The 23,794-nt window shown below is 41.4% G+C and overlaps 1 protein-coding gene and 1 long non-coding RNA gene across 9 annotated transcripts in view; one reads left to right on the top strand and one right to left on the bottom strand.

The window, feature by feature from the left end:
* Window positions 1-20,371, top strand: part of ANXA4 (annexin A4) — an 88,320-nt gene extending 67,949 nt beyond the window's left edge. For 5 of the 7 annotated variants that reach the window (XM_055243326.2, XM_063617869.1, XM_055243327.2 and 2 more), the window contains 9 exons: window positions 184-297; window positions 1,687-1,777; window positions 4,354-4,433; window positions 6,396-6,452; window positions 9,817-9,910; window positions 12,295-12,390; window positions 12,971-13,029; window positions 14,298-14,420; window positions 19,353-20,371. In XM_055243326.2, the coding sequence (XP_055099301.1) occupies window positions 184-297; window positions 1,687-1,777; window positions 4,354-4,433; window positions 6,396-6,452; window positions 9,817-9,910; window positions 12,295-12,390; window positions 12,971-13,029; window positions 14,298-14,420; window positions 19,353-19,412 (774 nt within the window). In that variant the 3' untranslated portion in view covers window positions 19,413-20,371. The remainder of the gene's footprint in view (window positions 1-183; window positions 298-1,686; window positions 1,778-4,353; window positions 4,434-6,395; window positions 6,453-9,816; window positions 9,911-12,294; window positions 12,391-12,970; window positions 13,030-14,297; window positions 14,421-19,352) is intronic. The other 2 variants (XM_063617871.1, XM_063617870.1) reach the window with 1 other exon arrangement.
* On the bottom strand, window positions 20,022-23,773 carry LOC134732471 (uncharacterized). 2 transcript variants are annotated; one of them, XR_010115672.1, is made up of 3 exons: window positions 23,566-23,765; window positions 22,182-22,342; window positions 20,022-20,941 (listed from the first exon to the last, which is right to left on the bottom strand). It is a non-coding gene; the product is annotated as an uncharacterized lncRNA (long non-coding RNA). The 2 variants fall into 2 exon arrangements; XR_010115671.1 differs by having other exon boundaries at window positions 22,182-23,773.
* Between the last annotated feature and the right edge of the window lie 21 nt (window positions 23,774-23,794).

The following is a 23,794-nucleotide window of genomic DNA, read 5'->3' as shown; positions in this document are numbered from 1 at the left end:
TATGCTTGTGGAAGAATGACAGTGAAAAGGCAAATAGCATCTGAGTGTTATTCTGAGGATAGGTTTGACTTGCAGGCCCCTTGAAAGGGTCTTGGAGACCTCAGACATCCCCGGACCACACCTGGAGAGTAGCTGGTCTAATTTGCTATAGCAGTTAAGCGGAGCTACCTTCTTGCATTGCAGGACTTGATAGACGACCTGAAGTCAGAACTGAGTGGCAACTTCGAGCAGGTGATTGTGGGGATGATGACGCCCACAGTGCTGTATGACGTGCAAGAGCTGCGAAGGGCCATGAAGGTCTGTGCTCTTCCTCTCATGCTCTTGGTGCTGTTGGTGCAAACGCTGATGTGCTTTCTTAAGAAACTGCCACCCAATAACAAAGACATGGAAGCAACCTAAACGCCCATCAATGGTAGACTGGATAAAGAAAATGTGGTACATGTACACCATGGAATAGCTATAAAAAGGAACAAGATCATGTCCTCTGGAGGAACATGGATGGAGCTGGAGGTCATTGTCCTTAGCAAACTATGGCAGGAACAGAAAATCAAATACCATATGTTTTCACTTACAAGTGGGAGCTAAATGATGAAAACACATGGACACATAGAGGGGAACAACACACACTGGGGCCTGTTGGAGGATGGAGGGTGGGAGGAGGGAGAGGATCAGTAAAAATAACTAATGGGTACTAGGCTTAATACCTGGGAAATGAAATAATCTGTACAACAAACCCCCATGACACAAGTTTATCTATATAACAAACCTGCACATGTACCCCTGAACTTAAAGTAAAAGTTAAATTTTTTTAAAAAAGAAAGAAACTATGACCAAGGCCTTCTGAGAGTGGCAGGTGTAAAGTATAGGAGATTTTCCTTCATTTATGACAACTTGAAAACATCATTACTTTACATTATACCAATTATAATTTAAAAATTATTTTCCAAAAAGTTAGGGAATCATTTGCTCCTTCCTGTGGCTCAAAGGGGAGTGATTATAATTGTCACTTTTAGTACAGCTCTAGGGACTGTGGTCATGTTAACTACTTTTGAGTTATGTAACTTTATGACTGACACTTCGGGGACCTCCAGGTCTACTATAGGCTTAGAACTGGCAAAAGAGTTCTTGGCTTCCCTAGATGACCTACCCACTGTGCCCTAGCCTGGGTCTGCCAAATTTTAATGACCAAGTATGTAATGCAAATACAAATGGTCCCCAACTTAGGATGGTTCTACTTAAAAATTTTCAGTGTATTGTACCCTCATCATAAGTCGAGGAGTACAATTATCCTCCTCAACCATGTCAATAAATACTCAGACTTGTGGAAGGTTCTGGGCCAGGCTCTGGGAAAGAGGTGACAAAGCCTTTGCAAGAAAATTCTGCCCTTCAGAGGAAGAGAGCAGAAGAGGTCAAGGAAAAATTAAGTCCCCAGAGGGCAGAAACCGTACCTATCCGGGCACAGTAACCAACACACAGTAAACAGCCTAGAAATGTTTGCTATTACTCATAATTATTATGGCAAACACTTTGGGTTTCAGGTGGGACAATAAAAGTGAACAAATCCTGTTGCTAGAATCCAGTGGATTGTCTTTATTCTCTGCAGATTCATGGCTGTATTCTTTCTGTGTCTGGGCCTCAGCTTTGTAAACTGGCTCATATAGCCCTGTCCTCTGGTTTCTTGTTTAGGGAGCCGGCACTGATGAGGGCTGCCTAATTGAGATCCTGGCCTCGCGGACCCCTGAGGAGATCCGGCGCATAAGCCAAACCTACCAGCAGCGTACGTGACATCCGCAGTGGCCCTGGCTGAGGTTTCACTGCGATTAGAGAATGAGGGTAGCAGCGGGTGGTTGTTTGCTGATTAGACTTTTCATAGAACGCCGAGCATGAGGGATCCTCGGTGGCAAGCTCTGCTTCGAGGGAGATCCCTGTTTAGGCAAATGGAGGTCTGTTGGCTTCTTAAGATTTCTCAGGTGAAGATGACACTCTGTTTTTCCTACCCAGTGCAGTATTTTATTACCCTAAAAGTTGGAAAGTTGTTCCTTATTATCAGACAAAGAATCTAAGGTACTTGTTCAAAAGTGGTGGCACCAGCAGATCTTAGCATTCCAAGGAATGGTCTGGAGGGGCCGTCTGGCCCAAATTCTTCCCTTCAGACTGGACTATATATCCTCCAGCCAAATTAGAATGACAGCCATTCACTCCCCCTTAGAGACCTCCAGAGAGTGATACATATGAAATGCCTTTAAAAAATGCCTGACTTTTTGCCCTAAGAATATAACTAAAAATGCACAAAGGTTTAGATCTCACAGTGTTTATTCAGTATTGTCTACATTAGCTAAAAATGCCCAACAGTAGCAGATTCTCTAAACAAAATATTATACACTTACACAATGAACTATTATGTAGTTATTAAAACTTATATTAAAGAGTATCTTTTTCTTTTATTTAACCTTTTTTTTTTTTTGAGACAGAGTCTCACTCTGTTGCTCAGGCTGGAATGCAATGGCCCCGTCATAGCTCACTGCAACCTCGACCTCCTGGGCTTCAGCAATCCACCCACTGCAGCCCAGGTGTGTGCCACCATATCCAGCTAATTTTTGTATTTTTTGTAGAGATGGGGTTTCGCCATGCTGCCCAGGCTGGTCTCAAACTCCTGGGCCGAAGCAATCTGCCCACCTCAGCCTCCCAAAGTGCTGGGATTACAGATGTGAGCCACTACCCCTGGCCAAGAATATTATTAAAATATTTATTAAATGGTGTGGTATATATAAGTGAAAAAGACAAGCCATAAAATAGTATGCTATGATCCCATTTTTAAAAAATTAACACAGTTAATAACACAGTATTTTTTAAATAAATGAAAATAATGTGTGTATGTGGGGGAAATGAGGAAGGATATTTACAGAAATGTTATCAATGATTATTATTTCTGGGTGATTAGATTGCAGTGGAGTTCCTCGCCTTGTCCCTTCTTTTTACTTATTTATTTTTTCCTAAGTCTTCTGTGGTCAACATGTGTTACCTTTATAGAAAGAAAACAACCACAATAAGAGCTTTGTGGGAAGTGTTCAGAGCAGGAGATTCTAAACCTTAGGAGTCTGGATTTAGCAACCCAATCCCCACATCTGCCCAGTGAGGGTTTTCTTCCCTGAGGGCTGTGAAGGGCTGGAGCTTCTCTTTTTGTTTTTGCTTTTTAAAAATTAATAACGAAGAAGTGATTTTTAATTTCTTGCTGAAGCTCCCCCTGCCTATTTTTTTTGACACAGAATCTCACTCTGTGGCCCAGGCTGGAGTGCAGTGGCATGATCATGGCTCACTGCAGCCTTGACCTCCTCAGGCTGAGGTGATCCTCCCACCTCAGCCTCCCCTGTAGCTGGGACTACAAGCATGTGCCAACATACCCAGCTAATTTTTGTATTTTTTGTAGAGATGGGGGTTCACCATGTTGCCCAGGCTGGTTTCGAACTCCTGGACTCAAGCAGTCTGCCCTCCTCAGCCTCCCAAAGTGTTAGGATTACAGGCATGAGCCACTGCGCTCGGCCATGGAGCTTCTCGTGGATAACCTGTCAGAACCTCCCAAGTGAGAGACGTGGCAGAAAGGCATATGCTAGGATTTGCATTTGACAGCACTCCGACCTCAGCCCCACCCCAAAGCTGGGTTCAGAAGCTCCTATCTGGTTGCCTTCCATCAGTGAAGCAGCAGGGGCTACTCCACAGCTGTGGTTCCCTCTGCATCACTGAGAACCACGTTCAGATCGGACCCCTGGGTGGCAGGAAGCACAGAGGGAGGATTTCAGACCCAGCTTTTTCAACCCCACATTTTAAGAAACAGAAATATCTCGGCCGGGTTCGATGGCTCATGCCTATAATCCCAGAATTTTGGGAGGCCAAGGCAGGCGGATCACCTGAGGTCAGGAGTTCGAGACCAGCCTGGCCAAAATGACAGAACCTGTCTCTACTAAAAATACAAAAATTAGCCAGGCATGGTGGGGCGCACCTGTAATCCCAGCTACTCAGGAGGCTGAGGCAGGAGAATTGCATGAACCCAGGAGGCGGAGGTTGCAGTGAGTTGAGATGGTGCCACTGCACTCCAGAATCCAGCCTGGGCAACAGAGTGTGACTCCATCTCAAAAGAAACAAAACAAAAACAGGAATATCTTGTGACAGGATAAGCTGATCTTGACCATTTTACCAGAGTTTAGTTTTTGAAAAACTGTGTGTGGGGTGAAAAACCCTCATGATAAGCTGCTTCTGTAAGCAGACTGGTCTTGAGGGGACAGATTGCTCTGGAGTGTGACAGGGCATTGGGCAAGGCTCTTTATTCTGAAGTAGCTAATTTCACTCTCTTGCTAGAATATGGACGGAGCCTTGAAGATGACATTCGCTCTGACACATCGTTCATGTTCCAGCGAGTGCTGGTGTCTCTGTCAGCTGTGAGTGACTGCTTCTGATGGGGGGCGGGTTTTATCGAAATGTCCACTCTATCCCCTTTGCCAGCCTTTCTCATCCTTTCAGCCCCTGATATGTGGATATTCCCCAGGTAGTGTTCTCAGACCCCTCTGTTCCTTTATCTTATTTCTCCTTCAGAGACTCTGGCTAATCCTGCCTGCCCATTTGTTCTACTTTAATTTGATATTTACAAGTACCTAATACCTGCCAGGTCCCCCTGTCACTCAGTGCATTGAGAGTTATGAAGATGATTCAGAGGCAGTTCCTGGGCCTTAAGAGTATATATTGTCATAAGGGAATACACCAGGTACATTGTTGCTAGAAGGCATGAAAAGATTACATGCCAAAGGAGAGGCGCATAGGAAAAAGAAGATTCAAGGAGAAAATTTGGTTGTAGAAGCAAAGAAAAAGCTTCATGACAGAGATGCTGGTTCAGACAGGACTTGGAGGATTACTAGAATTTCAGGAGGCAGAGACGTGGGTGGGTGTATTCCAGACAGGAAGAACAGCAAGAACAAGGCAGAGAACATGGGGTTCAGGGAACAACTGGCTGAACAGTTGGGCTGGTGATTCTGGAAACAGGGTGGGAGGATAAACTGGTATTCTATGTTGGGAGAAGTTTACACTTACTTGGGAGCAGTAGATGACGTGATGATGACAACGATGATGGGAGTGATGTGACTGGAGCTGCACTTTCAGAAGAGTAATGTAATAGTGACGTGTAGGATGAACAGTGACGAGGAACTGGAGGCTTGATGACCAGGTAGGAAGCTACCTGGAAAATTCCAGCTGGAAAATAAAGCAGGACTGAGCTAGGTAGGGCAGGGTTGCCTGAAAAGGAAAGCTGGAGACTTCAGACATTTCACATCACTTCCCAATTGCATCTTTATCCCCGGCCTCCTTCCTGAGCGTGAGACTCTCATTTCACATTGCTTTTTAGATGTTTCGTTATGGATATTCTACTATCCCCTTAATGAACTGAACCGGAACTTATTTTCCCTTCAAACCAGCTCTTCTTCCGGACTTGCCTGTTTCTGTTAATATTGCTGTTGTTCCTCCTCCACCTAAAGAAGCAGAACCCTGGAAATCATCTCCAATTTCCACATTGCTCGTCACCAATATTTACTTAGTAACGCCTGCCTGTGTCTCATATTGCTTTCCCACTTTCTCTTTTCCTCCCATATTTACCACTCTGATGAGCCATGCCTAGACCATAGAACATCGAGACAGTATAACAATAAAAATAGCCTAAAAACTAGAGGCAAGTAGCCCATTTTATCATTTGTTGGCATTCTTCAGAGGCTTCCACCCTGCCTTCTTGTGAGCTGGTGTTGGTGAGGGGTAGGGGGACATTTTTATGGGATCCTCAAGTCCCACCATAGGTCCCATATTCTCTTGACTCTCCTCTGTTCCCAACCTCCCCACCTTTTTTTTTTTTAAGATTCAAGGTCTTGCTATGTTTCCCAGGCCAGCTCTTCACAGGTGCCATCTTAGCTCACTGCCTTGAACTCCTGGCCTCAAGACATCCTCCCACCTCAGCCTCGAGTAGCTGGAACTATAAGCACACCCCGACCCCCTTTTGGCAGAGGTTGATCAATGTAGATTTACCAGTTGGGAAGTTATGAGTCAGCTGGGAAGACACAGGAGAGTGGGGTGGTGGGGGAGGCCAGGAGATCGTGAAGGGAGCTGTCCCTGGGAAGCTTCTCCTGCTATTGGCAGAGGCACTCATGCAACGTTAGGGGCCACACTGAGGCTCAGCCCTCTAGGCACACATCAGAGCCATGGTAATAATGCGAGCACATTTAGAGGATATCTATCCTCCCTCCCTGGGTCTGAAGCCCCACTTCTCATGGTATTTTGTCTCATTACTCTAGACATCTTAATGGTGTCCCCAGATCTTCATGTATACTCTCGAATTATTTTTTGTTTGTTTTTTTCATCCTCAGGGTGGGAGGGATGAAGGAAATTATCTGGACGATGCTCTCATGAGACAGGATGCCCAGGTTGGTAGAACTGCAGCTTCTTTCTTCCAGCTTTCTTCTCTTTCGCCAATAAGACAGGCCTTAGTGGGTGGATAGCATCTTATATTACAGTGTATATTAGCCAGGTTTGGATATGTTCTTTAAAAATATTCCCACAGATAGCCTTTAATAACAGGTTTCTTACAGAGGTACCTGGGGCTGGACATCATTATATAAGCACTCCTGGGTTCCAAGTTTCTCAACATTAGGACCATTGTGTGGCAATCCCAGAGAACCACTGTCTTCTGAATCCTGTAGAGGTGAAAGAGACTGTTCACTGTGCATTTTTGCTTCATCAAAGAGGACATTCGATGGGACCCATATAAAATAGCTTGACACAGTGTATACCCTGCTGGGTAAAATTAATAGCAAACCCCAAGAAGCATTTGCCTCTCTGTTTCCCAGCCCAGTGATGGTTGTCCTGGAACCAGATCAGCTGTGGCCAGATAACACTAACAATAATAGCTAATAAAAAGTGGGTCATTACCAGGTACCAAACACTGTGCTAAATTTTTTTCTTTTTTTTGAGATGGAGTTTTACTCTTGTTGCCCAGGCTGGAGTGCAATGGCACGATCTTGGCTCACTGCAACCTCTGCCTCCTAGGTTCAAGTGATTCTCCTGCCTCAGCCTCCCAAATAGCTGGGATTACAGGTGCCTGCCACCATACCCGGCTAATTTTTTGTATTTTTAGTAGAGACGGGTTTTCACCATGTTGGCCAGGCTGGTCTTGAACTCCTGACTTCAGGTGATCCACCTGCCTCAGCCTCCCAAAGTGCTGAGATTACAGGCATGAGCCATTGTGCCCGACCCATTGTTCTAAATTCTATATTAAGTATGTCATTGAATCTTTGCAATAACTTCATAAGGTAAGTATTGCTATCCCCATTTTACAAACAAGGAAACTGAGGCTCAGAGAGGTCAAGTACCTTGCTCAAGCTCAGACAGATAATAAAGGGCAGAGCTAGGATTTGAACCAATTGGCATCTAGACCCAGTATTCTCTATTTTTTTTTTTTTTTTTTTGAGACAGGGTCTCACTGTCATCCAGACTGGAGTGCAGTGGCGTGATCTCAGCTCACCGCAACCTCCCCCTCCCAAGTTCAAGCAATTCTCCCACCTCAGCCTCCCGAGTAGCTGGAATTACAGGATGCACCGCCACCACCTGGCTAGTTTTTGTATTTTTAGTAGAGATAGGGTTTCAACATGTTGGCCAGGGTGGTCTTGAATGCCTGACCTCAAATGATCCACCTGCCGTGGCCTCCCAAAGTGTGGGGATTACAGGCATGAGCCACCGCGCTTGGCCATAGACCCAGTATTCTTAACCAATACATAACCATAATGAGGGATTGGTTCCATTCAGTTTGTGAGGTATGAACAACTTTGTTTTATGCAAAAAAAAGAACCTGTTGCTTTCATTAGAGGGGATAGAGGTATGTGTGTGGCTTGGGCTTCTTGGAGCACGGCAGCTGAGTTTCAAGAAGGAGCACCCAGAAAGCAAGCATTCCAACAGAACCAATGGCATTTGTATGACTGTTTATGATCTAGCCTCAGAAATCAGTGTCACTTCCACTAACCTGTATTTTATTCTTTTTTTTTTTTTTTTTTTTTTTTTTTGAGATAGGGTCTTGCTCTGTCTCCCAGGCTGGTGTGCAGTGGCATGATCTCGGCCCACTGCAACCTTTGCCTCCCAGGCTCAAGTGATCCTCCTACCTCAGCCTCCTGAGTAGCTGGACTACAGGCGTGTGCCACCATGCCTGGCTAATTTTTAAATATTTTTTTTGGTAGAGGTGGGGTTTTGCCATATTGCCCAGGCTGGTCTCAAACTCCTGGGCTCAAGCAACCTATCTGCCTTGGCCTTCCAAAGTGCTATGATTACAGGCATGAGCCACCATGCCCAGCCCACTACTATGCTTTATTAAATAAAGCAATGTATTAGTCAGAATTCTTCAGAGGAACAGAACCAATAGAGAGAAAGAGACAGAGAGACAGACACAGAGGGGTGTGTGTGTGTGTGTGTGTGTGTGTGTGTGTGTGTGTGTGTGAGAGAGAGAGAGGATGGAGGTGGGCAAGTACCAGGATCTTCAGAGGGAGTCAGCAAGCTGGAGATGCAGGACAGCCTATGGTTTTGTTCCAGTCTGAGTCCAAAGGCCTGAGAACCAGGAGCAGTTCCCATCTGAAGGCCAGCAGGCTGGAAACCCATGAAGAGCTGACATTCCAGTTCAAGTCCAAAGGCAGGAAAAAAAAACTGATGTCCTAGCTCAAGGCAGTCAGGCAGGAAGACTCCCTCTTACTCTTGGGAAGGTCAGCCTTCTTGTTCTTGAAAACAAAAGCTTTCAGCTGATTGTATGAGGGCCCCTCCTCCATATTGGATCATCCAAAAACCCTCACAGAAACACCCAGAATAATGTTTGAGCAAAAATCTGGGTAACCCATGGCCCAGTCAGGTTGACATAAAATAAATTGTCACAAGCCTGTTGAGATTCAGGTTTCAGAAGCGCTGAATAAGATGAACTCTTCTAAATTAGGTGAATTAGATGAACGCTTTCAGCTTTAAATTGTTATGATTGTGAAATGACTCTAAAGCAGTGAGGGAATCAAAGAAAGAAGTGAAAAAATGGGAGAGTATATGGAGGTAAGCCCAATAAGCGACAATATGTGTGAGTTAAGATCTTTTTGAAAACTGTAACAGGCCAGCTGCTTATTATAAATGAACAGTAATTCTGATTTAGCAATAAGGTAGTTAAATTGAGCAGAATCAGTTTCCTGTATTCCTACCTGGTTGGGATGTAAGCAATTGGCAATGGGTCCCTGGTTCTACTGTGAGACCTGTAGCCTCAGGAAAATCAGAGATCATTCTAGAGCAGGGCTATGCAATAGAACTCCCCGCAGTGATGAGAACATTCCACATCTGCACTGTCCTATATGGGTGACTACTGGCTACCTGTAGCCGCTGGGTACTTGAAATAAGGCTAATGTGATTGAAGAGCTGAATTTTAAATTGTACTTAATTTTAATTAAAATTTAAACGTCACATGTGGTTAGTGGCAACTGTAGGGGACAGCCCAAATCTAGGGCATTTCTTTTAGCTCTTAAGATAGAACCATGTAGTCTCCAGCTAGGGAACTGCTAGTGTTTGCCTTGACTCCCAGGGAGGTATGACAGGGTCCCAACAGCCTTATGCCTGAGGAAGGATCCTGAGTCATTTCCACTCACCACCACCATTTCCACCCCTATCACCAACAAAATAAAACTAAGCCAGCTCAGCTCTTTGAGCTTCTGGAAATATTTGCCTGTGTCCTGGCACATCCTTTTTGGAATTTTAGACTTGTGCTTTGTTTGGCTTCAGGACCTATATGAGGCTGGAGAGAAGAAATGGGGGACAGATGAGGTGAAATTTCTAACTGTTCTCTGTTCCCGGAACCGAAATCACCTATTGCATGGTAAGGCACTTACTTCGTTTCCCAAAGAAAAGGTGTGAAAGATAGCAAAAACGATATTGTCCATAAGTAATTGATAACTTTCTCCTTCAGTTGGTACAAAGTACTGATTGTACCCAAGTGTCTTAGATTCTCACCCTGGAAATGTATTAGTCCAATGATGTATATGAAAGCTAATTTCTGAAAGATTAATTATGAATAATTAGCAAAAATGCATGTAGTCATAGAAGTTTGGCATTCTCGTTTCTAGGAAACTGACCTTCATAGTCAGTCCTTTTTCTAAAGTAGCCCCAGTATTTTCATTCTAATTTAGTTACCTATGAAAGTAATCTGTAGTAGATCAGGTAGCAATAAAAAAGCAATGTTGGTTGATATTTATTCCTCTGTAACATCCAAGCTGTAAAGCTAATACAAGTGATTTCTTTAGGGGTTACGTTGTATAAGATGAATAGTGGATAATTTCAAATTTGAAATGTTTCTAATTTGTTTCTGATAAATATAAACTTTGTAATGTGATTTTAACTTATTTGGGGGAAAGATACTAGACAATTTTAGAATATTTGTTGTCAGGTTTATATTCTTCCAAACTGCAAGTAAGGGTTTAATAAGATATTTCATCTTTTATACGAGCTCTTTATTTCTTTAAGTACATTATAATTTTATAAACTCACCCACCATATCTTTTTAATCACACACACTGATTTGCAAAGCTTGTGGGAAATTTGAGAATGAGTTTGCTAAATTGAAAACATAAAGCAATTGAGAAGTACAACACATTCTGAAGTTGTAATTATTTCAGATTTTTCACAGTGACAAAAAAACAGGTGATTAGTCCTGGGCTACCATCAGATACACAAACTTCTGACTCAGCTTCTTCATTTCCTTCCCTTGCCTGGTTACAAATAACAGGAATCTCCCCCTGGTGGTATTTTCCAAGAACTGCAGGTCCTCAGAAGCCGATTTAGTGCATAAATGCATTTGCAAGAATTTTCACTTCTGGGTACGAGTCAATAGTTAGGCAATTATGAAATATCCGTTTGTAAGCCACTGGGAGAAAATATTTTAAGCACTGTTTGGATTAGGAAAACTTCATAATTGTCTTACCAACCAACAATAATGGTGAGATTTCATAATAACTATGGTTTTGTTAATAATGTTCTATTTTCTAGGTGCAGTGTTAAGCATTTTATAAGCATTGTTTCTTGCAACACCCAATGGAACAGTAATTATTTTCCCCATTTTACAGTGGAGAAAACTGAGGCTTAAAAAATGTGTCAATTAAGTTCTCTGATTCCAAGCCACACACACTGACTTCAATTTAAGTAAGAAAAGATGAAATAATATAGAATGGCACAAGAGGGAAAATGGAAAATAGTGGTAGCTCACAGATTTGAACAGAGAGCTGAACACCTTCAGGAAGAACAGAAATCAAGGCAGTTCTGGGGGTCTCAGTAGAAGGGAATAATGTATTTTATTTCTAAAGCAGAGTTTCTGAAGTTTGTTTTCTATTAAAAATGCTAAATATTGACCCCCTACTTGAGACTGGCTGAATTAGAATCTCTGAGCATGATGCCCAGGAAGTTTAACAGGTTTCTCTGAGGGTAAAGATGACGCAGTGCTTTTGGCCATCCCTGTGAGCTGCTCAATTAAAAAGGTCCCAGGGGAGAGTCTATTGGGTCCTGACTGGGTGGACTGCTCACGTGTTTGACAGAGGTTGTGGTGTATGTTGTTGGGTGTGGTGTCCCTTGATTGACAGCCCTGTTAAAATCACACTGATGGAAGTGAGGCAGCACCCCAAAGAAGGTGCTAATGAGAAGATAAAATACATACCTGCTCTAAGAAGTTTCCTGAAGGAGACAGCAAGAGAGGGGAACATATTCACCACATTCAAAAATACTTGGCAAAAAACAACCAACAACAAATGTAATTATGTTTAAGTATTTTTAAAGATGCAACCAGCTGTTATTAACTGTGACTCAGTTTTGAAGAGGTTGAATTGTTCTAGTTTTGATGAGCCAAAAGGGAGATGACAGGGAGGTGATTGCCAAGGACAAAAACACAAAAAGACACATTCTGCTTATTAAGGAAACAATGAGAAAGGAAAGCAAAGGTCCCCAGAGGCCATCTCCATTTTATGTGTGAGGGTCCCAGATAAGGGAAAGGACTTGACCGATGTCCTCCAAACATCACAGCATTTCTTCCTCACCTGGGGCCCGTTCCACTCTGCACATCCCTCCTGGCTGCTTGCCCACATTACTAATTAGTTTCCTCCTGAAATATGCCAAAGAATAAATAGTGTAGGCTAGTTAAAAATGCTCATTCTCTCCATGAATTTTAGTTTCCTCTGTTTTTTCTTCCCAATAATACTATTTTGTTATTGTTTGCAGTGTTTGATGAATACAAAAGGATATCACAGAAGGATATTGAACAGAGTATTAAATCTGAAACATCTGGTAGCTTTGAAGATGCTCTGCTGGCTATAGGTAAGCTGGTAGGGGGAGTAGAGAAACAAATGTTTATAGATTTTCCTTCTCATTATCAGTTTGCAATATGAGGATACAGAATTATTTTCAGAGATAAAAGTTGTTTATCATGAATCACTTACAGTACATTCCAGATTTTTAAACAAGAAATATTATATACAACCTGATTGCTGTTGTGCCACGTGGTTTATATATTTTTTATCTTCTGTGCTTTTGTACGCCCTATGTGAAAGGTAATAATGTGCAGATACACAAGCTGCAGCTTGCAAGTCTGTGAATGGTTAGAACTAGTTAACTGTCTCATATGGCAGATATAGTAATCCTCATTTTGAAATGAAATACCACCCTTTGCTTTGATAGACTTTATCAATTACTTCTCCAGGAACTTGATGGTAAATCGAAGGTAATTTCTATCTGTGAAAATACATAGAGCATAGGCTATGTTCATGAAACATTGCTTGACTAAAATTTCCCTGGCAAAGCAAATATTGATACCTTGTAGAAACAGAGGAAACAATTGTCACTTTTCTTTTTTCATGGGTCTTATCTGTAATCTTTTCTTCTTTTTTTTCTTTGACAGTAAAGTGCATGAGGAACAAATCTGCATATTTTGCTGAAAAGCTCTATAAATCGATGAAGGTAAATGGCCTTGTTTTTAGCATCTAAATTAATTTGTTATCTTGTGTCCACCTTTTTAAACTTACTTATACCTATCCAAACTTTGCTCTGAAAGATCCAGTTCAATTCATCAAATACTTCAGTGAATGCCTGCTAATAATAATACTAGGTGATATTTACTGAGTACTCAGGATGTATACATCACTGTTTTTAATAGATTAATTATATCCCCACAACAGCTCTATGAGGCTGGTACTATTACTAACCCCCAGGTGTTTACCTGGCATTCTAGCTCCAGAGCCCATATTCCTAACCCTCTATCGTACTCTGCAGGCACCCATGCTGAGAATCACAGGAGGTGCAGGGAAGGTCAAAATGTAGTCTTTGGCCAGGTGCGGTGGCTCACGCCTCTAATCCCAGCACTTTGGGAGGCTGAGACGGGTGGATTACTTGAGGTCAGGAGTTCAAGGCCAGCCTGGCCATCATGGCGAAATCCCCGTCTCTACAAAAATTAGTCACGTATGGTGGCTCACGCCTATAATCTCATCTGCTTGGGAGGCTGAGGCAGGAGAATCACTGGAACCCAGGAGGCAGACGTTGCAGTGAGCTGAGATCGCACCACTGCACTCTAGCCTAGGTGACAGAGTGAGACTCTTAAAAAAAAAAAAAAAAAAAAATCAAAACAAAACAACAACAAAAAAAATGTAGACCTTGCTCTCAAAGAATGTCTAGCCTAGGCAAGTATGTGCAAAACACCAATTATAACAAGATAGAATGTAAGACAGTAGTTGAGGATCCAAACATTGTAGAAACACAGAGGAAAGGGTTTTTTTTTTTTTCAATATTTGTTTTTTGAGGTGGAGAATCTGCAAAGAGTATATAAAGAAGTTGGTATATTTGAGCAGGACCTTCCAAATGTAAAAGTTTTACATCAGAGGATTTCACATGGTGAGGGGAAGGGGTAATAAGGCTGGGGAGGGAAGGATAATACTCCATGAGAAGGAATCATAGGTGAGCCAGGTGGTAGGGTATGTCTGGACAGCACAGGTTATGGCTCTAGAAAAGCAGGGAACGGCATCCTGTGGTCAGAACATAGAGCGTTGGAAAAGTGAGTTGTGGAGAGCCTTGAATACCATGATAAGGAGTGAGGATATTCCTCAGGCCTGCCAAGTAGTGGAGCAAAGGACATCATCAGCACAGTCATCCCTAGTCTTGCTTTGATAGACTAAAGAAGACACTGAAAAACAGCTAGGTTTTTGTATATGTTTGGATTTCGTTTTCTTCCTTAGGGCTTGGGCACCGATGATAACACCCTCATCAGAGTGATGGTTTCTCGAGCAGAAATTGACATGTTGGATATCCGGGCACACTTCAAGAGACTCTATGGAAAGTCTCTGTACTCGTTCATCAAGGTAGGTCACAGCAGCCTAAGTCCAGAGGAGAGGATCCAGGAAAGGACCCCTCTGACCTTGGCATTTAGCACTTGTTGTCCCCTCTTCTTGGCATATATCATTTCCTTTAAAGATGATGCTCCCGATATTTCCAGTCTCTCTTCTTTCACACAGATATTTAAACCTTTGCCAGGATACAAGCTGGAAATTTGCCTTCTAAATACAGTAATTATTTTATGTTGACCCCAGACAAAGATTACATTTTAATGAATACTTTTAAGCACACAATTTCCTCGTCTACCTAATTATGATAGAAGATAAACAACTGAATCCAGAGTCCTATGCAAAGGCCAGCTGAGGGCTGCTGGGAATATGGGAAAGCATTTTAGTTATCCTGAATTACTGTTTTTTTACCAGGCACCAGACTTCTAGGAGTCCTAAGAGGGCATGGTAGTGGTGAGAAATGGTTCACCTCCCTCAAAGCCAAGCATTCCTGGGATTTTGTTTCTTAAGGAGGCCAGAAGAGTCTCATGGACATGAAAGTGAGACAGATTTCCCTAGGAGCTAAGGTTGCCTGCACTGCAAGCTTCAAATCAGCTTTTGATCTGTGAATTAAATATTCTGAATCCTACTCAAAGCTTGGAGAGGTGTGATAATTAGGTGATTTTAACTGCAGATTTTTTTTTTTTTTTTAGATGGAGTCTCACTCTGTCACCCAGGCTGGAGCGCAGTGGCGCAATCTCCACTCACTGCAACCTCCACCTCCTGGGTTCAAGTGATCCTCCTCCTGCCTCAGCCTCCTGAGTAGCTGGGACTACAGGCATGAGCTTTGTATTGTTTGTAGAAATGGCGTTTCACCATGTTGGCCAGGCTGGTCTCGAACTCCTGACCTCAAGTCTCGGCCTCCCAAAGTGCTGGGATTATAGGCGTGAGCCACCATGCCCCACCAAGCTGTGGATTTTGTTACTATGTCTACAAGGCATGCAGGAACTTGTTTCTGTTTCTGACTAGGCTATAAGGTAACTTGATTTTGCAGAGCTGAACTATATAACTAGTTTAAGATTCAAGGATGACAGTAAGTAAAGTTATGGGAAAATATACTACAAACAAGAAAAAAACAAAATAAAAAACCCCAGGAAATGACAAATGATTTATGGAGGATATGGAGAGACTAGAACTCTTCTGCACTGTTGGTAGGAACATAACGTGGTGCAGCCACTGTGAAAAACAGTCTGTTACAAAACTTTAAGCACCAAACTTCTTCAAAAAGTTTAATATAGACCAGGCATCATGGCTCACGCCTGTAATCCCAGCACTTTGGGAGGCCAAGACGGATGGATCACTTGAGCCCAGGAGTTCGAGACCAGCCTAGGCAACATAGTGAGACCCTGTCTCTACAAAAAATACAAAAATTAGCTGAGTGTGGTGGTGCACACCTGTAGTCCCAGCTACTCGGGAGGCTGAGGTGGGAGGATCACCTGAGGCTAGGGAGGTCGAGGCTGCAGTGAGCCATGATTGTACCACTTCAAGACTCCAGCCTGAGTAAAGACCCTTCCCAAAAAAGGAAAAGAAAAAATTTTAACATAGAATGACCACATGATCCAGCAATTCTACTCTCAGTTATATACTTAAATGAAAACAGGAACCCAAACAGCTAGTTGTACATCAACATAAACATTATTAACAACAGGCACGAGGTGAAAACAACCTAACTATCCATCAACAGATGACTGGATAAACAAATGTATATACATACATAAAAAGCAATGATGTTCAATGGTAGGCTGTCATGGAAAAAAAGGAATGACATTTTGATACATGAATGAACCTTGAAAATATACTACGTGCAATAAATCAGACACAAAAGGACAAATATTGTATGATTCTGCTTTATGAAATATGTAGAATAGATAGATTCATAGAGACAGAAAGTAGATTAGAGGTTACCAGGAATTTGGAGGGAGAGGAAAGAATGAGAGTTATTGGTTAGTAGGTACAGAGTTTCTGTTTGGGGTGATGAAAGGGTTTTAGAAATAGACAGTGATGCCGGGCGCGGTGGCTCACGCTTGTAATCCCAGCACTTTGGGAGGCCGAGGCAGGCTGATCACGAGGTCAGGAGATCGAGACCACGGTGAAACCCCGTCTCTACTAAAAATACAAAAAATTAGCCAGGCGTGGTGGCGGGCGCCTGTAGTCCCAGCTACTCGGAGAGGCTGAGGCAGGAGAATGGCGTGAACCCAGGAGGCGGAGCTTGCAGTGAGCCGAGATTGTGCCACTGCACTCCAGCCTGGGCGACAGAGCAAGACTCCATCTCAAAAAAAAAAAAAAAAAAAAAAAAAAGAAAGAAAGAAATAGACAGTGATGATGGTTACATAACATTGTAAAAGTAACTAGTGCCACTTGAAAATGGTTAAAGTGACAAATTATATATATATGTATTTTTTACCACAACAAAAAGTCTCTGAATTTGAATAAAATTGTTTAATGAAATGTGAAAAGAGTAGACTAAGTATTATAATACTTCATCATAGCATTATTTATATTATTTACATTGCTTTATGTTATATTTATATCAATAATACGGTATTATAGTATATAATTTATTATATATTCTTACTATTAATCAATATGGAATAACCAATAAATTATGGAAAATCCATACAATATAATACTATACCAACACTAAAATGATTGAGTACAAATATATTGATTGGCTTGGGAAGAAAACACTATAATCTAGTGTATATATGTCTGTATATATAAACATGTAAATATATGTGTGTATACACACACACCACTAGAAAAGAATAAAAATAAAGAATACATTGCTCATTCAATAATAGTTGTCAAAAGAAACGAAAGAAGCAGAATAGAAGCATAAAATATGTAAATAATAGAAAAAAATGACAAAAGATAAAAATAAAACTTATAAAAATAAATATAACTCTCAGGTTAGGTAAAAATGTAAAATCCAACTTCATGCTGTTTATAAGAAACAACTAAAATACAGTGACATGTAAAAAGCTTAAAGAAAAACACCAGGGAAAGAAAGAAAGCGGACATATAAGAAAGAAAGCGGAGATTATGCTATTAATAAAAAGAAGAATTTAAGGAGAAAAAGTATTAAATAGGAGAAAGTGGATCACTTTATACTGGCAAAGGCAACAATTCACAGCAAAGATTAAACTGTTATGAAACTTTAAGTACCAAATTATATTGCATTCAAATGTATAAATAAGAAAATTGAGGCTCCAGAAGAAAACATATAATAGAATTACTATGCTAGCGAGAGACTTTAATACATCCTACGCTTTGGCAGATCAATGAGGCAAAGTATAAACAAGGATATATTAAGATTGAGTTTAACAGATATTTATTAAACTTTGAACACTATATACAGAGATTCCATCTTTTCTAGTCCCCGAGAATAACTAATAAAAATTAATCTAGGCCAGGTGCAGTGGCTCACACCTGTAATCCCAGCATTTTGGGAAGCTGAGGTGGGAGGATCGCTTGAGCCCAGGAGTTCAAGGCTGCAGTGAGCTATGACCACACCACTGTTCTCCAGCCTGGGTGATAGAGCAAAACCCTGTCTCTAAAAATATAATAAAAATAAATAAATAAAATTAAAGATTAAAAAATTAATCAATTATTAGACCACAAAAATTTCTATGCAGAAATTATAGAACCTTTCTGGAAGACTGTTTTGTAACCCATATTAAAATGTTTAAGAAAACAGGCCAGGTGCAGTGGCTCAAACCTGTAATCCCAGTACTTTGGGAGGCTGAGGTGGGTGGATCACTTGAGGTCAGGACATCAAGACCAGCCTGGCCAACATGGTGAAACCCTGTCTCTACTAAAAAAATAAAAATTAGCCAGGTGTGGTGGTGTGCACCTGTAGTGCCAGCTACGCAGGCAGCTGAGGCAGGAGAACCGCTTGAACCTGGGAGGTGGAGATTGCAGTGAGCCAAGATTGCACCACTGCACTCTAGCCTGGGCCACAGAATGAGACTGCATCTCAAAAAAAAAAAAAAGGTTTAAGAAAATGCATTTAGTCCAGTAATTCCCATTTTATGAAAATTTATCCAGAATAAATCATTAAGAAAATATACAAAAATGTAACTACAATATGCTTATTGAAGCAATGTTTATAATAGTGAAAAATGGAAACAACATAAATATCCAACAATAGGGAGAGGGAGAATGTGATCAAATAAATTATTTTACCTGCATACAATGGGATATTCTGTAACCACTAAATAATGTTGTAGAATAATATTTAACAAAATAGGGGCCTGGCGCAGTTGCTCACGCCTGTAATCCCAGCACTTTGGGAGGCCGAGGCTGGCAGATCATGAGGTCAGGAGACCGAGACCATCCTGGCTAACATGGTGAAACCCCGTCTCTACTAAAAATACAAAAACAAAATTAGCCAGGCATGGTGGTGGGCGCCTGTAGTTCCAGCTACTCGGGAGGCTGAGGCAGGAGAATGGTGTGAACCCAGGAGGCGGAGCTTGCAGTGAGTCGAGATCCCGCCACTGCACTCCAGCCTGGGCAACAGAACAAGACTCTGTCTCAAAAAAAACAAAACAAAACAAACAAACAAAAAAATTAACAAAATAGGGAAATAGGCTATATTGTTAAGTGAAAAAGCAGAACACAGAATACTACTGTTCTATCACATTGGGTATCTAGATATATAGAAAAAAGACTGGAAGGACATTCACACATCAAAATGATAAGAATAGTAGTCTCTAGATGATGGAATAATGGTTGATTTTTGTGTTCTTTTTTGTCTTTATTTTCCACACTGAATAAGTATTACCTTTGTAATAAAAAAAGTTTAAAGCTAAGAAAAATCCAGCCAAGCTTGAAAAAGTTGGCTTAGATAACTTTGAACTGTGTGTTTCTTTTTAAAATCTATTTATCTAATGCTGCTTCCCTATCCAACAGGGTGACACATCCGGAGACTACAGGAAAGTACTGCTTGTTCTCTGTGGAGGAGATGATTAAAATAAAAATCCCAGAAGGACAGGAGGATTCTCAACACTTTGAATTTTTTTAACTTCATTTTTCTACACTGCTATTATCATTATCTCAGAATGCTTATTTCCAATTAAAACGCCTACAGCTGCCTCCTAGGATATAGACTGTCTGTATTATTATTCACCTATAATTAGTCATTATGATGCTCCAAAGCTGTACTTGCATTTCAAAGCTTATAAGACATAAATGGAGATTTAAAAATAGAAATAAAAATGTATTGTATGTTTTTAAAAGATTACCTTCTACTTTGTGTTTCACAGACATTGAATATATTAAATTATTCCATATTTTATTTTCAGTGAAACATTTTTTAAATGGAAGACTGTTCTAAAATCACTTTTTTCCCTAATCCAATTTTTAGAGTGGCTAGTAGTTTCTTCATTTGAAATTGTAAGCATCCGGTTAGTAAGAATGCCCATCCAGTTTTCTATATTTCATAGTCAAAGACTTGAAAGCATCTACAAATCTCTTTTCTTAGGTTTTGTCCATAGCATTAGTTGATCCTTACTAAGTTTTTCATGGGAGACTTCCTTCATCACATCTTATGTTGAAATCACTTTCTGTAGTCAAAGTATACCAAAACCAATTTATCTGAACAAACTAAATTCTAAAGTATGGTTATACAAACCATATACATCTGGTTACCAAACATAAATGCCAAACATTCCATATTATTATAGTTAATGTCTTAATCCAGCTTGCAAGTGAATGGAAAAAAAAATAAGCTTCAAACTAGGTATTCTGGGAATGATGTAATGCTCTGAATTTAGTTTGATATAAAGAAAACTTTTTTGTGCTAAAAATACTTTTAAAAATCTTTTTCAATTTTGTTGATTGTAGTGATTTCTATTTGCACTGTGCCTTTCAACTCTAGAAACATTCTGAAGATGTACTTGGATTTAATTAAAAAGTTCATTTTGTAAGAACATGGAAAAATAATTTTAATTTAAAAATGGTGTCTTTAGGCTGGGGGTGGTGGCTCACGCCAGTAATCCCAGCAATTTGCGAGGCCAAGGCGGGTGGATCACCTGAGTTCAGAAGTTCAAGACTAGCTTGGCCAACATGGAGAAACTGCGTCTCTACTAAAAATACAAAAATTAGCCGGGTGTGGTGGCAGGCACCTGTAATCCCAGCCACTCGGGAGGCTGAGTCAGGGAGAATTGCTTGAACCCAGGAGGCAGGAGGCGAAGGTTGCAGTGAGCCGAGATCACGCCAGCCTGGGCGACAGAGCAAGAATCCGTCTAAAAAAAAAAGTGTCTTTGAAGTGAGGTATAGTCTTTCTCTGATCCACTTTTCACCTTCTGAGGTTTTTCATCCTGGCCCCTGAAAGGGGACTAAAAATACAAAAACAAAATTAGCCAGGCATGGTGGTGGGCGCCTGTAGTTCCAGCTACTTGGGAGGCTGAGGCAGGAGAATGGTGTGAACCCAGGAGGCGGAGCTTGCAGTGAGTCGAGATCCCGCCACTGCACTCCAGCCTGGGCAGCAGAACAAGACTCTGTCTCAAACAAAACAAAACAAACAAACAAAAAAATTAACAAAATAGGGAAATAGGCTATATTGTTAAATGAAAAAGCAGAACACAGAATACTACTGTTCTATCACATTGGGTATCTAGATACATAGATACAGTTTCTATAGGAATTACAGGATAAGAAAAAAAAAATCACATATTTAGTCTTATGCGTGCCTACTGGCTAATGTTCACATATGTCAAACACTACTCAATATCATAAAATAATGTATGGACTTATTCTCTGGAAATGAGTGACACCCTCTGCTCTAAGTAGACCATTTATATTAAATATTATAAATGTATAAAAGACATTTATATTCTTATAGTTAAGAATACTTGCCTCCTTTGTTCATTTTATAACATCCATTGTATTTTGGTGGGTGAAATAATAAGAATTTTTTAGTTTAGTGTTGTTTATTATAAAAGCTACAGCTACTGGTAGAAGCTACTTACGTGAATATTTAGTCACTCCAGTTACTTACAGGAAATACTACTATCACTTCAATGCCTTCCCAGAAGACCACAGAATCTCCAAAGCAGCTTTATTTTGTCTTTGGAAGCACAGTGAATTTTTTGGTGGAAGTTTTATCTTTAAATGATATGCAGCTTAGCCAAAATTTTAAAACAAATAGCATTTATTCACCAGAAGATTTCTAGAAGGTGGGATAAAGTCACCCTGGAGGAATCTTTGTCATATTGAATTAGCACGACTTTGAGATATAATTATGTTTGTTTTTCCTCCCACTGTCCACTTACATTTATTCAGTGGGCCTGGTTCTTCCCCTTCTTTAGATGTAAATTCAGATAGACAATAGAGTCATGACTTTTCTGTTCACTCTTAAGTTTTAAAGTCCTACTGTGTAGTCCCTTACGGTCATAAAACAGTGTCATTTTAGTAAGTAATATATCCAGTCAAAATTCCAAGCTTGATTTACAGTTGAGGCTTCTTCCCTCACTCACCTCTGGCCTACTGCCAGTAGGAAGCTGGTTTCTGGGGAAAGGGAGACCATGGGCTTCTCTTCTTTTTCCACCTAGGTTTCCTTCCATGTTCTCCCCCTGGCCCAACCTACCATGTCTGGGTTGTAGCAAAGAAGAGAGTTAAGGGGAGCAGGAAAGTTGTTACCTGTCATTGCTGTGGTGGTAGAGGATCAGCCCTGTGTGACCCTAAGAGACTAAAGTTGATTCTTGTGGGTTCCTTTGTCAACCTCATCACACTACTCACCTGCGGTTCCTTTGGCAAGGCAAATGTGTACTCCTTTTTCAGCCTCTAGGAATTTGGTGACTCTTTGAGGTTCTCAGTGCTGAAGTCCATTGCCTTCTTCCCAGGCCTGTTGGGCAGGACCTAAGATGATCCCATCTCAGCTATCTCATGGTGGTCCACATCTGCTCCATGGGAAACACCTGCATGTTCTTTGTGCTGGCAAATTCTGCGTATGCAAGCTGATCCCTCTGCAACCATTATTCTCTGCCTCCCACCTCCACCCCAAGCTGCCTCGGCTAGCATCTCTCAGTTCAGATTTCTCATACATGAATCAGACATTAGTCCACTGGGGCCCTCAAACTACGTATACTGCCTATGGGAGTCTAAATTGGTACACTGGTGCAATCAACCCAGAGAGCAATTTGGTAATAGCTAACAAAGTTGCAAATTTCCCAGCAAATTCACTTTTGGGAATCTGCTTGGTGAATCCATTGCACATGATGTTCATTGCTGCTCTGTGAGGCCATTAAAGTACAAATAACCTCTCTCACTAAGGAATGTAAACACAAATATGGGTCAGTCATACAATGAGCAGTGAAAATTATCTAGCGATTGGCCAAATGGATAAATCTTGAGAGTATAATTTTGAGAGAGGAGAAAGGTGCACAATGAGAGGTACAGCTATGACTCCATTCCATGATATGTCTAAACATGCAAAAGAAAATATTATTTATGGGTATGCATATAAGGACATGCATGGACATAATGATATACAACATTCTCAGCACAGTGATTGCCACTGGGGAGGGAGACAGAATGAGATGGAGGAGGTACACATGGGCTTCTGCCTATCTGTATTGTTCTATTTAAAAAGAATGAATCATTGATTACACCTCAATAAAGCTGAGAGGAAAAAAGAATGAAAGCAAGTCTGATAAAATTTCAAGCTAGTGGTCGGTCCACAGGAGTTTGTATTACTCTATTTGAAAAATTTTCATTATTTTACTTAAAAAGTAACAAGGGAGTCAGGGAATGAACGCTAGCTGTCCGGAGTCCATCACAAGAGCTGCTACTACTCCAGGCAGACACTTGTAAATTTTGCTAGGGCCTCCTGAAGGCACTTTTGAGTCCGGACAGTCATGGTGCCAGACCCTATTCGGACATCCCACTGGCACTTGAGAGGAAAGAAAAGGAGTGCCGGGAACGTTCCCCTAACTTAACGGGTTCCATTCACGCCTACAGCAGGGGAGGGCTCATGTTAAGGAAGCCCAGGAATCCAGCATAGCGCCTCATCCTAGGGCCCCTCTCACAGGAGGCCACGCCCAACCAAGCAGAGCGTGGCCGCAGCAAGCGCCGAGCTCCCGCAAGGAGACCAAATAGCTTCGGGGTTTTGCCACTAGCTTACCACAGGCCCATAAGCACCGGGGGCTCAAGGCACATTTGTAGAAAGAATGAGTGACTGGAGTCCCAGGTTTTGCCACTACAGAGGCGTGTATGAACTACGGCTTAACACTACGTCTACGCCGAAGTTCGGGTTAGTAGGAGTCCAGGCCCACCGCAGGCCGGAAAAAACCAGCCTACACGGGCGCACCAGCTTGTGCGCAGGCTCCACCTGCCACGCACGCACGCCTTGC

This window comes from Symphalangus syndactylus, chromosome 14, assembly GCF_028878055.3.
Source record: "Symphalangus syndactylus isolate Jambi chromosome 14, NHGRI_mSymSyn1-v2.1_pri, whole genome shotgun sequence".
In the NCBI taxonomy this organism is placed as follows: domain Eukaryota; kingdom Metazoa; phylum Chordata; class Mammalia; order Primates; family Hylobatidae; genus Symphalangus; species Symphalangus syndactylus.
Note: the sequence above shows the minus strand (reverse complement) of the source record. Positions and strands in the feature narration are given on the sequence as shown.